Below are 14,360 nucleotides of genomic sequence, written 5' to 3'. Positions count from 1 at the left end.
AGTTGTAGCTCTGGCTCTATGTTTAAAGCTGTTGTTCTGCTGAAAGGTGAACTTCCACCTCAAGATCAAAACATTTGGTGCCTATAACAGGTTTTCTACAAGGATAATCATATATTTAGCTTCCTTTCATCAACTTTGACCAGTTTCCCCATCCATGCTGGAGAAGTACATCCTTACAGCATGATTGTATTATGTTTCACCATATGGCTGGTGAGGATCTCAGCGTAAAAGAGGGCTGAATAAAAATGCAATTTCTCTTCAGATGTTTTTTATAAACCTCCTTCTTGATCTAGCACATTACATCCCAACAAAATATATTGAAAACTCACCTCTTCACACACTATATTTGAACAAACTTTATACTAAAACTTTTTGCAAACTTAACATGTTAATTGACTGATCTTTGTAGCCGCATTGACAGCTTCTCTCATTTTTTCTTTGTAACAAAAGAGTTTAGCTGAGGAAATCTTATTATACTTATTATTTCCTTTGTCAGAAAGGATATCGGACATTGAAAATACTGTGATAAATTACAGCTGGAAAAGGGGTATGACCACATAAGTTATACTTCAGCATACTCCTTTTCAGACTCATAATCACCGATGTGATGTGTTCTTTTGTTTTTTTCTTTTGTTTTTTTTTTTGTTTCTTTTTTAAAAGAAATATATTATGTACTTTGTGTCGTTTACACTGTCGGTGAAAGGTTTGTCTGAAATAAACTAAACTAAACTAAAGAGTATTTCTGGCTTTTGGTCCACCATAAAGTAGGAGGCAGGCTTCTATTCCTGTGACCATTAAAGCTTCTTGATCGCACTCACATGAATCAGTCAATATTTCTAAAACAGCTGAGAAAATTGTGGCGCTAAAGCCATTAAATATTCATCTAAAGACTAATTGCTCTTTCTACTGTTGCTTGTTTCGAAAATTTGTATTGACCTGATATTAAAGAACAATTCAAGGTTTTGAAGTCACCCCGGCAACCATACTAGCACTGCCCAATCAATAACAATATCTAACTTTGCTGAGAATGTATATTTATTTATATGCCTACTTTAAAAATACCCGATAATACCGTCTGATCAAACATGATTACAAAACTTTTAATAAAGCTGTTTTGATCTTTATTGTTATTATTATTGCAAATGCTTTGAGGTACAGAGTAAGCAGCTTCAAAAAAGAGATAAAATTAAAACTGAAATCTTCAAAAACTGTACCCATTAATTGTTGATCAAACAGAAAAGCTTGAACTGACTTAACACCACAACCTCTATGCTTTTGGTTTGTTTTACATAAATTATATGTTTCTATTGTTTGATACCAGAATGACTAAGACTAGAAGTGAATGAATACATTCTTTTTTCTTTTGTCAGACTTTTTTGTTCTCTCTCTATATGCTTCAGCATCTCAAACACTGTTTTATAAAATGGGTTTGGATATCTGGTTGGCCAAATATATTACAGGCCAGCCAGTAATATATTTTTATATTACTGGATACAGTAATTTTATATTACTGGATGCATACTTGCATATAAATGCATCATACTTGGTTATATATTTACCAAAGGTTTATTGCATCCCAAACAGTCCTATGCAGTATTGATACTCCAATGACAATAAACACACGTTGCTGCTTTAGTTGTTTCAGTTTCATTGCAAATTTCATTTTAACTGAAGCTTCTCCACAGTCACCAAGCAATATGTTGAGTTATATTTCTGACAAAGAATCAATGAGCCACAGAAAAAAGAGGTAAATGAAAACCATAAACTCAACAAAAATCCCTCCATCATTTCTTTTCAAACTAATAGGACAGTGAACAAACCTGGAAAATACTCTATCTAAATTCTGGATGTCTTATGAAAACATAAAAACCTGAAATTAAAGGCTGCTCTAAATCATAATATGACAACCAGAATATATCATAGCTGCACTCTTACAGGATGCCATCTTTTCCATATGAATTACTGAAACATGAGAGCACTTATCTACAGCTCGTTGCTCTTAGTGGTGTCATGAAAGGTTGTGCACTCCTCTAACATCTCACCTGATTACTTAAGACATATTAATGTGACTACAACCAGGCGATACATTAATAGAAAACCTGAACTCCTGACCTCAGCTGTGAGGGGATCCAATGTCTATTATATTATGAAAGGAATTCTGTTTGCATAATTTCAGTAACTCCAAATCATTATAAGTTATTATCCCTCATCCGAGGAAAATACTCTTTTGTGATGAAAAAAAGCCCATCCGAATATTACAACATGTTTAAATGTGAAAATATTTGACTTATAATAGCTACATTTTAACCTTGAAGATTCCTGTAAGGTTGTTTTTTTTTTATCATTATTTTGGATTTGGTTGTTTGTTTGCTAAGGCACTTAAATCTTCATCATTCAAGCATAAATGTCTACTAAGCTCAAGAGATGAGCCAGTGCTGCATCCACAAAGAACAGACATCTAGCTATATAATCTATTTTATAAGATATCTGTCAGGATTTTGTTACTGGCACCCTGTCATTCTGTCATAACACATCTAACTATCCAAAACTATAAAAACTATTCATTTTTTGAAGATTTTTTTGTGTGCATTTTCTCATTTTTAAAGCACTCTTCACAATATGATGTCAACATCTGGACAGAAGTTAAATACTTTTAAATACTTTCAGAAACAACCAACCAAGACCATTTTAATATGTTGCATAAACAACTAGCTCTTTGGAAGCAAAATATGAACAAAATTTGGACTTTTGGTGACAGCGCCTTAACTTAAACTTAAACTTAAACACTTAAACTTATCAAAAACACGAAATACTATGTAACTGAGAAAGCTATGTATCTATCCTCTTTCTTCCACTTCTACTTTGTGTTAGCAGATTTTTCAAAAAAGAACAAATGTTTAGCATTGGGTCTAAATCTTTGAAACACAAATAGTGAGTTGAAACATCCCAGCGTGGTTTGCAGTGCCTCCTTTTTGTGGCATGTTTGAACTGAAGAACTTGACCGGGCACAGGGCAACTGGCGGTTACTGTCTCTTTATTGTGTGATTAATAATGGAGCACAAGCCCAGCTGACGACCGGCACATTTTATAAAGCTTGTCATCTCCAGGCCAACCCCTGCACACACATGTCAACATGATCTCTGAGGTGCTGGAGATAGTTCATTGAAAAAGGACATGCTGAGAGAAAAAAAGCATTTAAGCCGCTGCAATAAATATTATACTGAATATCGAATTCATCATCAAAATTATTTTAATTTAAATTAAGCATGTAAGTTTAAAAATGTACATTTTATCCCAAATCTTTTTTATTAACAAATCCTTTGGTTGGGCAGAGGTCACCCCTATAAATGAATGAATATGACACATATTCACACTGAACTGCTGTGTTACTGAAATGTTCTATACAAATACACAAATTGATTGATAAACATATTTACTTGCTAGAAATCCAATTCCTTCTTGGAGACAGTAAAAGTTGATTTGAATATTTTTTGTTTGTCTATTTGATTTATTGTTTGTCTATATAAACAAGGAGCTAGTCGTTCATGGATAATGTCATGCATGAATGTATTATTTTGTACATTTTCAGGCCCTATTGATTTTTTTTCCTTTTCTCATGTTATGTATTGTTGTATTCGATAGCAAACTGTAACAGTAATTGTCCCATTGAGATGTTCAAAATCTAGTTAGAGAAATAGTCACTCATTTTTTTATCTACTTATTTATTTTCTGTTTCTTTGATTGAGTGAGTGATTAATTTTCACATTATTTTTATTTATTTTCTTGCTTTCTTATTAATTTATTCATACACAATGTGATTTATGGGACACATTGTGTTGAATGTATTTTTTACATTATTTTTACATTATTTATCAAAGTTCTCCTGATTCAATAACATTTATTTATTTATTTATTTATTTATTTATTTATTTATTTATTTATTTATTTATTTATTTATTTATACTGGTAAATGGGTAAAGCCAAACAGGGATACATGCTGTCGTTTTTTACCTTTTTTTCCACGATATGCATCTCCATATGCCTGAACGTATCATGACATAAATTAATTTTAGGTATTAAGTGTAATTTTAAATGTGTAAAATTACATGAAATTTGATTTGTAATTTCACAGACTAATCTGCAATTGAAGGCAAATTAAGAAAAAAAAAACCTAAATATTTTTCTGTTATTCACATTCCAGTAAATAATTCGCTTATTGTTGCTCATATTTGAGTTGTTATTGTAATTATGGTATAAGTAGGGATCCAGAACATTTGGCATATGGAGTGGGAGCAGCGTGATATAAAAGTGGCTGATTAAAATAATCTGACCTTAAGCATAAAGCTCAACCTCGCTATACAATTTATGGATATGCTGCTTTCATATCATATTACACCGCACAAGGTGACGCCTGCATCCACAATGTCAACAGCACACTGTCAGAGCACTGACTACCGGGAGTCTGGTGCTGTCCGTGGTGCTGAAGCAAAAAAAAAAACCAACCAAACAAACAAGACAAAAACAAAAAAAAAAATTAACATGTCTGATTTTACTCTACCTTATTATGTCATCGTTGTGCCCCAAGTAAAATTTCTGCTTGTGCTCCCGGGTGTTGTATACAACTCCCACACCCGCGACGAAATAGACGATTTCCTTGGCGGCGGTGTAGTACAGGTTGTTGCGGCACTGATGTCCCCGGTATCCGTACACCCACTCCAGTCTCAGGTGGCAGTTGGGAGCAGTCCTGTCAGCCATCTCTCCCTCAAAATGTGTCTCTCCGATGCTGTCACGTAGGCTTTCTGATACAGTGTCATTCGCCAAAAAGGATTTATTTTTAAGCCTCCGTGTTACATTAGTTCCGTTGGATTCTAACCAGTCCAGCAGGAGCAGAAATGAGGCATTTTTCTCAGGGTTGTGTAAGAATTAAAAAAAGTCTGGCTGGCTGCTCGGACTAGAGATCTCTGAGAAACAATTTTCTACGTCGCTCTTTTCATTGTGAAAGTCTTCTTGCACTTCTTCTGTCGCGGGCTTTCGCTCCTCTTCGACACAGGTCAAAGCTCCTGTCAAATCCTCCAAAGATGGAGCTGTACTGTATTCCAACAAACCCCGCCCACAGCCCTGACGGTGCAGACGATCAACCAATCACATCCTTTGACTCATCTGCTAGGACAGGAAGAAGGTGGGGACGTTCCCCATCACGACACAACTGATTTTCATCTATTCTGTTTGATAAAATAAAATAAATACAGGAAATTATTACAACATTTAAAACAAAATTTCTATTAAACTTTTAAGATATTTCCAAATTTGTTTGGTCCTGAAGCAGCTTAAGAAATGCAACATTTATGTCACCTACACACCACAGTTTTTTGGTAAATAGTTTTTGCCTTATTCAAATGTCCATTTGAACATTTCGTTTCTTTTTCTTTTTTCTTTTCTTTTGGGGTGGAATGACTGTAAAACAACCAACTTCAATTAAATTTGACAGCCTGAAGTGGGTGCACGGGTATGAGTTTATTGTGGATTTTCTCCCGTGTACGGAAGAAAATGCGGGCTTGGCTTGAAAATGCACGTGGAACTTTTAAACAATTATTAGTGGGGGTGTAGTTACGTATTTTTGGGTACATTAATAATAATCTGAACATCGTAGTACATGGACATTGTAGGATAATTATTCTGGAACAAGTATGGTTCAACTGTATTATCAAAAGTTCAAAAGATTAGCAGAACTGGGATGAAAAAGATTAAGCAAAAATAAATAAATAATCTATATACAAGTAAATGAAGCAAAATGCAATAAAAACATTTGCATTATATTAGAGAATAATAAGAATTATTATGTCCTTTTACAACAACTACTACTACTACTACTAGTACTATTATTATTATTATTATTATTATTATTATTATTATTATTATTATTATAAATGCATGTCCTGGCTGAAGATAAACACTTAACCACTTTTAGGACATCATTAGTCAAATAAAATAAAGTGAATTAAAATAAAAGATGGTTCTAATTTTGTTTTAACCAATGATCCGTTAAAACCAGTCATTTTAAGAACTTCAAAACTTTCACGAAGCAGTTGGCAAAATATTAAGGAATAGACGTAGTTAGCATGTTTTTCACATCACATTGACATGCACTGTAGCCTTTTACAAATTATTTATAGAAGATTTTTACTATAAGCTACAGGTTTTATTTTATCTGTCAATTCTGTGCCGGAAGTTCCGGTCTTGTGCAACCGGTAGTGAGGAACCGCCTTCCCGACTGTTGCCAAGTAACCAAAGAAGCTTCAGATTCGCCGTCGCTTTATTCCCGTTTAGCAGTTCGTTAGCAGAGTTTACAACCTGACACAGCCATGGAGGTGACGATGGACCCTTTGTTTCTTGCATGGAGCTATTTCAGGAGGCGAAAGTTTCAACAGTGTTCAGATATTTGTAGCAAAATATTGCAAGACAGTCCCTACGACCAGGTAATGCCGTTATAGTTAGCAGACTCTGCTAGTATGCTAACACATTTGTAAAGCTGCTCCGGAGTAATCCAGATTAGTATTCTGTATTCAGCACCATAACTCAGTTAAACTCCATTTATTTGTATTTATTTAAGCCACCACAATAATATTTTGCTATTTTCTGCTTGATTTTATGTTTCTTCTCTTCTTTCCCTTGCATGTTATTTTATGTATTTTCCTCCGTTTATTCTTTACACCCTGGTTTTACTCCTCTTTGTATTTCACTGCATGTCTTAAGGACTCATCTTTTCTTATCTCAGAGGTAATAAAATACTGCTTTCAGTTCCTGTGTTTTCGTTTGTTTGTTTTAGTGTCCAGAATTCATCAAAGGGCTTGATCCTAAAGTTCACCTTTAGTTGTATTTGAGTGCTGTCTATGTTTGTGTATCACAGGCAGCATGGAGCTTAAAAACCAGAGCCCTCACAGAGATGGTGTACATCGATGAAGTTGATGTTGATCAGGAAGGGATTGCTGAGATGATGCTAGATGAAAGCTCTATCGCACAAGTTGCACGTAGGTTTCAGCTCTTTGTCAGCACACCATTGTAAAGTAAAAACTGAAAAAATATTTAATTCTGATAACACTTTCTCAGTGAGAAATTTTAATGGTAAAACTCTCTTTTAGGACCTGGAACATCACTGAGACTCCCTGGAACAAGTCAGGGTGGTGGTCCCACTCCAGCAGTCAGGTATGATGCCTTTATAGCATAATAGAATAATATCATAGTAGAGTAACAATCTTTGTCTTAAATTTTTAGGCCTATGACACAATCAGGGCGTCCTATCACAGGATTTGTGAGACCCAACACACAGTCAGGGCGTCCAGGAACAATGGAGCAGGCGATCAAAACCCCGCGTACTGCAAGCACAGCGCGACCTGTCACTAGTTCTTCTGGTAGATTCATTCGTTTGGGAACTGTGAGTGTTCATGTGTAAATACAGTCTATCCACAAAACAAATTGTGGACTATTTTAAAATTAACTACATATAAATTATTTGACAGATTAGCTTTTAGTTACTAATTTATATAGTGTCAAATATATGTAATGAATCTCCTGGTCAAGATGTGTAAAAAGCCTTAAAATAAATTAATCTTTTATTGGTACAACATTAGTTACTAGCAGAAAATTATTATGATTAAGAGAAATAAAGGTGTTAAAACATCAGTCTTTGTCTAGTTAATCTAAATGTGTTTCACTTAGGGAAGGAGTTACTGAAATAAATAAACTTTTCAATGATATTATTATTTATGAAATGGGTATGTTGTATTTAATTTAAAAGGCAGTTTGGACTAACAACAATTATCAAATCAGTTATGTTATAAAATTCCATCTCCCATTATCAATATACTCTGATTTACGGTTGAAATTTTCTTATAATTTTAAATGTCAGAACATGCATCTGCACTCAAAGATGGATTCATTTAAAGGCTTTCTATAAATTTGGACTGGTCTGCCAATAAAGATGACCATCACAGTACATACATGGCTTTCACAAAAGATTAATCAGGATATTTCTGAATTTAATTTCCATCAAATGTTTAACACTGTATCCCCCTTTTCACTAGGCTTCAATGCTAACCAATCCAGAAGGACCTTTTATAAATTTGTCGAGAATAAACCTGTCCAAGTATTCTCAAAAGCCAAGTATGTCCAGGGTAAGACAAAAATATTTCTTCCAGCAATTTAGTACAATATTTTCTTTTTCCACATTTAATGTGATCCAAATTTCTCTTTGCAGACTTTATTTGAGTACATCTTTCACCATGAAAACGATGTTAAAAATGTAAGTGTTCCTCTCTCGTGTGGAATATAGCCTGAGTTTTTAATCTGTGACCACTGGATGCTGATATATGTGGCTTAATTTTCTGTACAGGCTTTAGATTTAGCAGCTCAAGCTACTGAGCACGCACAGTTTAAAGATTGGTGGTGGAAGGTTCAACTAGGAAAATGTTACTACAGGTAAGAATGTCTCACAACCATCAAAACTGTGCAGATGAAAGCATTGGTGTTTCTTTTTAAACTGTGCTGTTTAACTTTTTGTTTTTACCTTTTCAGACTTGGTTTATACAGAGAAGCAGAGAAACAGTTTCGATCCGCTCTCAACCAGCAGGAGGTGGTAGATACATATCTCTACCTCACAAAGGTAGTGACTAAACTATGACTTCTGTTCTTAGTAACTCTGAGCATGTTTAAGAAATCATTAAATGCAAAATCATGGTTGTTTTATTTCTTCAAGGTTTATCAGCGCATGGATCAACCAATAACAGCTCTCAACCTTTTCAAGGAAGGCCTGGACCACTTCCCTGGTGAGGTCACTCTTCTAACGGGAATCGCCCGCATCCATGAGGTATATTTGTCGACATAAAGCCTTCTCAGTCTCCTGTCATGATTTAAATTAGATATTTACTGTTTCTAATGGGATTTCTTTCCAGGAGATGAACAACATTACTTCAGCCACAGAGTATTACAAAGAGGTCTTGAAGCAGGATAACACACACGTAGAGGCGATCGCCTGCATAGGCAGTAATCACTTCTATACCGACCAGCCTGAGATCGCCCTGCGGTTCTACAGGTCAGACAAATTTACTCTCCCGTTAAGCTGGCACCATATTTTCAAAATTTAAAGAGTAAACCTTTTGCACAGTTATGGTTGATTGAGCATGCTTGTTCTCTTCCTAGACGGCTTCTCCAGATGGGTGTATATAACTGCCAGCTGTACAACAACCTGGGCCTCTGCTGTTTCTATGCACAACAGTACGACATGACACTGTCCTCATTTGAGAGAGCTCTGGCACTGGTTTCCAGTGATGAAGAGCAGGCAGATGTCTGGTACAATATTGGGCATGTTGCTGTGGTGAGTCAGCAAACTAAAGAAAAAGATACTACTTGCTACTTGCACAAAAAGAACCATATATTGATATAAAAATCATAGAAGCTAATATTACATTGTGTGTTTAAAGGGCATCGGGGACTTGACGCTGGCATATCAGTGTTTTAAACTTACCCTGGCTTTCAATAATGATCATGCTGAGGCCTACAACAACCTGGCGGTACTGGAACTGCGAAAAGGTCATATTGAGCAGGTGCGAACAGAGATTGCTTTTTTAGCTGGTAAATATAGAATTAAAAACATATTATTTACATATTATTTTATTTTTATTGTGATGCAACATATCATGTAGGTGTTTGCCTTTTGGGAGAAAAACAGAAGCAATAAAATGTCTAGTAATATCTAAAGATGACTACCAACTATACTGTTTTTAAGTGTTCTTATATCTACATATGGATTATTTTTGTTATTAAAGAAGAATAATCCTTCCTGCAGACAGCGGCGATGCTGGCCCCTCACATGTATGAGCCAAGAGCCTTTTAATAAGTTTGATTAATTTGTTTTTTGTTTTTGCTCAATTTTTAACTTTTTGTCCTTTTTTTATATTAGTTCTTATTTTACACCATCTGTTCATATTTTGAAAACTTGTAAACGTAAACCGCAACTTCAATTTTGTTGTTTTTTTCTCTGAGTCACAATAAGGACCTTTTATCTTCTCTTCATCACAGAATTTTGAGTTAATTTTTAGTGCATTCTGATAAGATGTGTTTATAAAAAATATCTCTTATCCAGTCGAAAGCCTTCCTGCAGACAGCCGCGTTGCTGGCCCCTCACATGTATGAGCCGAACTTCAATCTCTCCATTCTGTGTGAAAAGGTAAAGCTATGCTGTGTAATATAGCATTTAAACAGTACATTTCTGTCAAGTAATTAATCACTTTCATATGTAAGTACATATATAATATGGATGTCTTTTGTCTGTGTCCAGATTGGAGATCTTCAGAGCAGTTACACTGCAGCTCAAAAGGCTGAGGACGCTTTTCCAGAGCACATCGACACTCAGCAGCTCCTCAAGCAGCTTCGGCAGCACTTTGCAGTTCTGTGAGCCATCAGACATCCAACCAAAAGGTTAAGAAAGTAGTAAAAGATGGGCAGGTTAGTCAGATGGAAAACAATAGTTGTCATTTATGTTTATTCATAACAGTATGGTAACTAAAAATCCACATTCACAGAATAAATCATGGGATGACATATTTACTCTAGTTTGATAAAGATGTATTGGGTGTTTCCCACAAATAAATTGCATGAGTTGAATCTAAATGTTGTTTTGCATAAAGTTCCACTCTGATGTATTGTAGATATGCACAGAAGGACACTCCTTTTTTATTTCACACAAATCTGTGTAAAATTCTGGAGAATTTTAGAATGTTTAATAGCTACATTTTCTCATATATCTCTATATATGTATGTGTGTGTGGGGCGGGGGGTGTGTTCGTGGGCATGTGTGTGTGTGTATAGTGGCGTCAAATATTTGTTATGCAAAAAACTAAAATGTATGTATTTTCAGACAAAATTTTTGTAGTTTGACCTTCCCTGCCATTTATAGGTTATGTAGGATAAACAATAAAGAAACAGCACAAAAGAGTCTCTGTAGTGATGCTCAATTGTTGCTTCAGCAAATAAAAGTAGGACTTTAAAAAGAATGACTTTGTTATCCGAAAGACCTCGGTGCCATTTCACAAATCCATTTCAGGTTATAATTGCACGGTGCATCATTCCAAGACATGAATGGGTTGCTTTTGGGGTACACTGCGGCACAGTCCTCATTGTTTAAGTTGTTTGGCTCTCCGATGTTCCAGAACCTGAAATAAATAATTGGTAGCTTCGTTGAGAGGTAAATTATGCTCTGACACAGTTTGTTTAAAACTGGTTTATCAACTGTATAACTTTTACCCGTCAGTCAGTCTCGTCCCATCCACCCATTTCCAGACCCCTTCCTCTTCCACGTCTCTCAGTCCGATCCAGAAACCACTTTGCGATGCTTGTCTCGAAAGGTCTTGATTAATTGTTAGAAACCTAGTTATTCCAAGCTGACAAAAAAATAATCACAAACAGATGTTCACTGATACATATGCAATGTAGTAGAAAAATATTTATCTCAATATGGATTTCTTCTGTTAAACACATTAAACACATTTTGATAAATTGGAGGCAGATAATCCAAGTAGCCCACATTTTCAAATGATTATTTTCTTTTATTAGGGAAAAAATTACTACCATCTAAACCAATCTGGCCCTACGTATCTGCATTTGTTGAGATCAATATTACAAACCACACTGACTTGATTACTGCATAAAAACTTGAACCTGTTTGACAACACGAAGTAGACTAAAACTTTTCAAAAAGTAGCACAACAGAGATAGAAATTCAAGAACAGATGGGTTATGCTGTGGCTTGACCCTACAATGTGACTGAATTAAAGCAATTCTGCAAAGAGCGGGTCAAAGTTCTGCAAAGTGACATAAAAGACTCATTGCCGGTTGCTACAAACATTTGATGGCAGCTATTAGCACAACTACAAGAATAGCACAATTATTCAAGTTAAAATGGCAAATACTTTTTTACAGCACTATATATTTTTTGAAATGAAATGTAAGTGCTAAGAATATTCAAACTTAGACCAAATGTCTTACATGCTTTTCTCTGTTGTTCACAATGGCCAAGTCTCCTCCCTGCCTCCTGCAGAACTGCCGGGCCTCGTTCCATGATGTGCGGTAAAAAGTATCAGAAAACGGGAAGTAATAGCAGCTTGAGATCATGAAAGTCCATCCAGGCAAACAGTGTCTGCAGCCCTCCTCTGTTTTTAAATAAAAAGAGGGAAGCATAATATTCTGTTGTCTGGTTTGCAATTATAATACGTGCTTGTACATATAGGGATTAAAAAGCCTCTCACTTATCATCGGTAAATGGGATTTCAACGATGCAATGTCCACCTGCAACGTTTCCACCTGCTTTTCGTAGTCTTTGCCTCTGAGGGTCTGATGTTCGAGCTCCCACTTGATGACTTGCTGCTCGCTGATCTCCATCGCCAGCTGTTTCTTAACTTCATCCCTGATTTGCACTGCAGCGTCATAAGAAGCCTGAAGTTTACTTATCTCTCCGCTGATGTCTCTCACTATGTTATTTTCACTTAGTTTGTTATCTGCAGCCAGTAAAAAGAGAAATTGCACATATTTTAGTCATTTACATTTAACCCGATAATTAAAACACCAAATTAATATTACATGTAGTTATTGCTTTTGTCAGATTAACCATATATGAACCATTTTTTCAGTGGGGAATGATTTTTTTTAATGATTTTTAAGAACAGAAATTGATGCAAAGCTCTTAATTTATTGCACATTTTCTGTAATACACAGAATCCAAACTATACATTCTGGCTCAAGTACATTCATAGAACTAACCCTAATTCTAACCCCTAACCCTACCTAATATTTGGCTACATGTTCTTTAATGAATGCTGAGAAAAGGTTTTCTTCTTTCGTAAGGACCTGGGATATTTCTGACTAGATATTTACCCCCTCTTCCTTACGTAACTGAAAGATTTCCTTTAGATTAGATTATTACCTGCTTGAATCCTGATTTGAAGTATGGTCATGCATTTTCAATAGGTTTGAGATTGTGGCTGCTCCTAAAACAATTTTAATGTGCATTTAGGATCTTAGTCCAATCTCAATTTTCAGTCTTAACCTTTTTTCTGGATTGAGGTTTGGATAATCACACAAGACAAAACTGAACTGTTTCCCCACAATGACAATAATGATGTTTGGAGGAATAAATGTGAAGCTTTTTTCTACTTTTTAAAAAATAATTTAAGATGTCTGTTGTATAATTATTCCACTATGAAAAAGAACAGTTCAAATCTGTTTTTAAAATCTCTAAATAAATATATGTGCACTTTAATCTGAACTGTATCTGATAATTATTGATACAAATTCTGTTTTCTGATTACTTTCACTTAATGTTACAATTCTTGTTTAAAATACTTGTGTGTTTAGTTTATTACTTCCGATAAATTGTCTGGTTTTGGATGATAATGTGCCATAGAAATCTGACCACCGAAGCTCGGTTTGACAAATCATTAATCTTTTACTTTCCCATCCTTGATTTACTGTAACAATCTTCAAATCCTATGCATTGCATCAGGCTAATGACTAATGGCATTAGTCATGAGTATTAGTTTAAAGTTACTTGGGTAGAAATAACTTACAGTACACTCCCAGGCCAATATTAACCATTAGCAGAATCACTGCTAACGCTGCTAGGCTTGCTGTTAGCAGTTTGTAACGATTCATGTTGGATTCAGGTCTCATCGTCGACATAGTCACTACACAGAAAATATCAGACATCAACAGATGGATATAAAAGAAAATGATGTAAAGAATAAAATATAAAAACTAGATGGATATCTTCAATATATCACATATTTTCAATCGAAAAGCTAAATGCAAATTTTAAATAAATAATGAGAAGCATATCCTTATTCTCTATAGCAAAGAAATGATAACGTTCGTGTGTCTGCAATGCTCTCTCATTGGTTTTTCATACCTTGATTCTCCTGATTTGATGGTAGATGAGGCTCATCTTCAGTGGTTTCCTCCTGACTAATTAGTTTGTTATATGGACGACCTGAATTTTGCATTTCCTCCATTTTTGAACGTTAAATTGAGAGTGATCTCACAGAAAAATCCAGCAGAGATTGTTTGTTAGGACATTGCCCTCAGAGCTCTTGTGTGTGCAACATTACACACAGAAAAAGTTCATTTGTTAAATATTGACAGGGAGTAAACTGAGTCCCTGGGCCGGATTTTAGCAAGGCTTACCTTGGGTGGGCCAAGCCCCATCCCCTATTATCATTTAGTTTTTAGAAAATTGATGTTTTGAAAGCAGCATATTAAATAAGTTTATAAAAGAAACTTGCAACCCTACGACAGGCTATAAGTTCTGAAAAATC

At 35.1% G+C, this 14,360-nt stretch overlaps 3 protein-coding genes across 9 annotated transcripts in view; 1 reads left to right on the top strand and 2 right to left on the bottom strand.

Moving 5' to 3' along the window:
- The window catches only part of eml5 (EMAP like 5), a 44,398-nt gene extending 39,317 nt beyond the window's left edge, over nucleotides 1–5,081 (bottom strand). For 3 of the 6 annotated variants that reach the window (XM_032547311.1, XM_032547310.1, XM_032547313.1), the window contains exon 1: nucleotides 4,559–5,081. In XM_032547311.1, the coding sequence (XP_032403202.1) occupies nucleotides 4,559–4,755 (197 nt within the window). In that variant the 5' untranslated portion in view covers nucleotides 4,756–5,081. The remainder of the gene's footprint in view (nucleotides 1–4,558) is intronic. The other 3 variants (XM_032547307.1, XM_032547308.1, XM_032547309.1) reach the window with 1 other exon arrangement.
- A 1,184-nt stretch (nucleotides 5,082–6,265) lies between these two features.
- Nucleotides 6,266–10,990, top strand: ttc8 (tetratricopeptide repeat domain 8). Of its 2 annotated transcripts, none has more exons than XM_032547983.1 (14): nucleotides 6,266–6,476; nucleotides 6,908–7,028; nucleotides 7,140–7,203; nucleotides 7,273–7,432; nucleotides 8,082–8,171; nucleotides 8,255–8,299; nucleotides 8,390–8,475; nucleotides 8,572–8,659; nucleotides 8,753–8,863; nucleotides 8,949–9,088; nucleotides 9,196–9,370; nucleotides 9,477–9,599; nucleotides 10,139–10,222; nucleotides 10,334–10,990. In XM_032547983.1, the coding sequence occupies exons 1-14, from the start codon at nucleotides 6,363–6,365 to the stop codon at nucleotides 10,448–10,450; spliced, it is 1,518 nt and encodes a 505-aa protein (XP_032403874.1). In that variant the 5' UTR covers nucleotides 6,266–6,362; the 3' UTR covers nucleotides 10,451–10,990. The 2 variants fall into 2 exon arrangements, with proteins under 2 accessions (XP_032403874.1, XP_032403873.1); XM_032547982.1 differs by lacking the exon at nucleotides 6,266–6,476 and adding an exon at nucleotides 6,634–6,777.
- Nucleotides 10,991–11,056: 66 nt separating this feature from the next.
- LOC116709230 (C-type lectin domain family 4 member M-like) lies at nucleotides 11,057–14,143 on the bottom strand. Its single transcript, XM_032547647.1, has 6 exons — nucleotides 13,955–14,143; nucleotides 13,617–13,733; nucleotides 12,300–12,548; nucleotides 12,040–12,203; nucleotides 11,299–11,435; nucleotides 11,057–11,207 (listed from the first exon to the last, which is right to left on the bottom strand). Exons 1-6 carry the CDS (start codon nucleotides 14,055–14,057, stop codon nucleotides 11,057–11,059), a joined length of 921 nt encoding a protein of 306 aa, XP_032403538.1. The 5' UTR covers nucleotides 14,058–14,143.
- Nucleotides 14,144–14,360: the final 217 nt, after the last annotated feature.

This window comes from Xiphophorus hellerii, chromosome 19 (assembly GCF_003331165.1).
Source record: "Xiphophorus hellerii strain 12219 chromosome 19, Xiphophorus_hellerii-4.1, whole genome shotgun sequence".
NCBI classification, from domain to species: domain Eukaryota; kingdom Metazoa; phylum Chordata; class Actinopteri; order Cyprinodontiformes; family Poeciliidae; genus Xiphophorus; species Xiphophorus hellerii.
The sequence above is the reverse complement of the archived record's forward strand: the minus strand, read 5'-3'. Positions and strand labels throughout refer to the sequence as shown.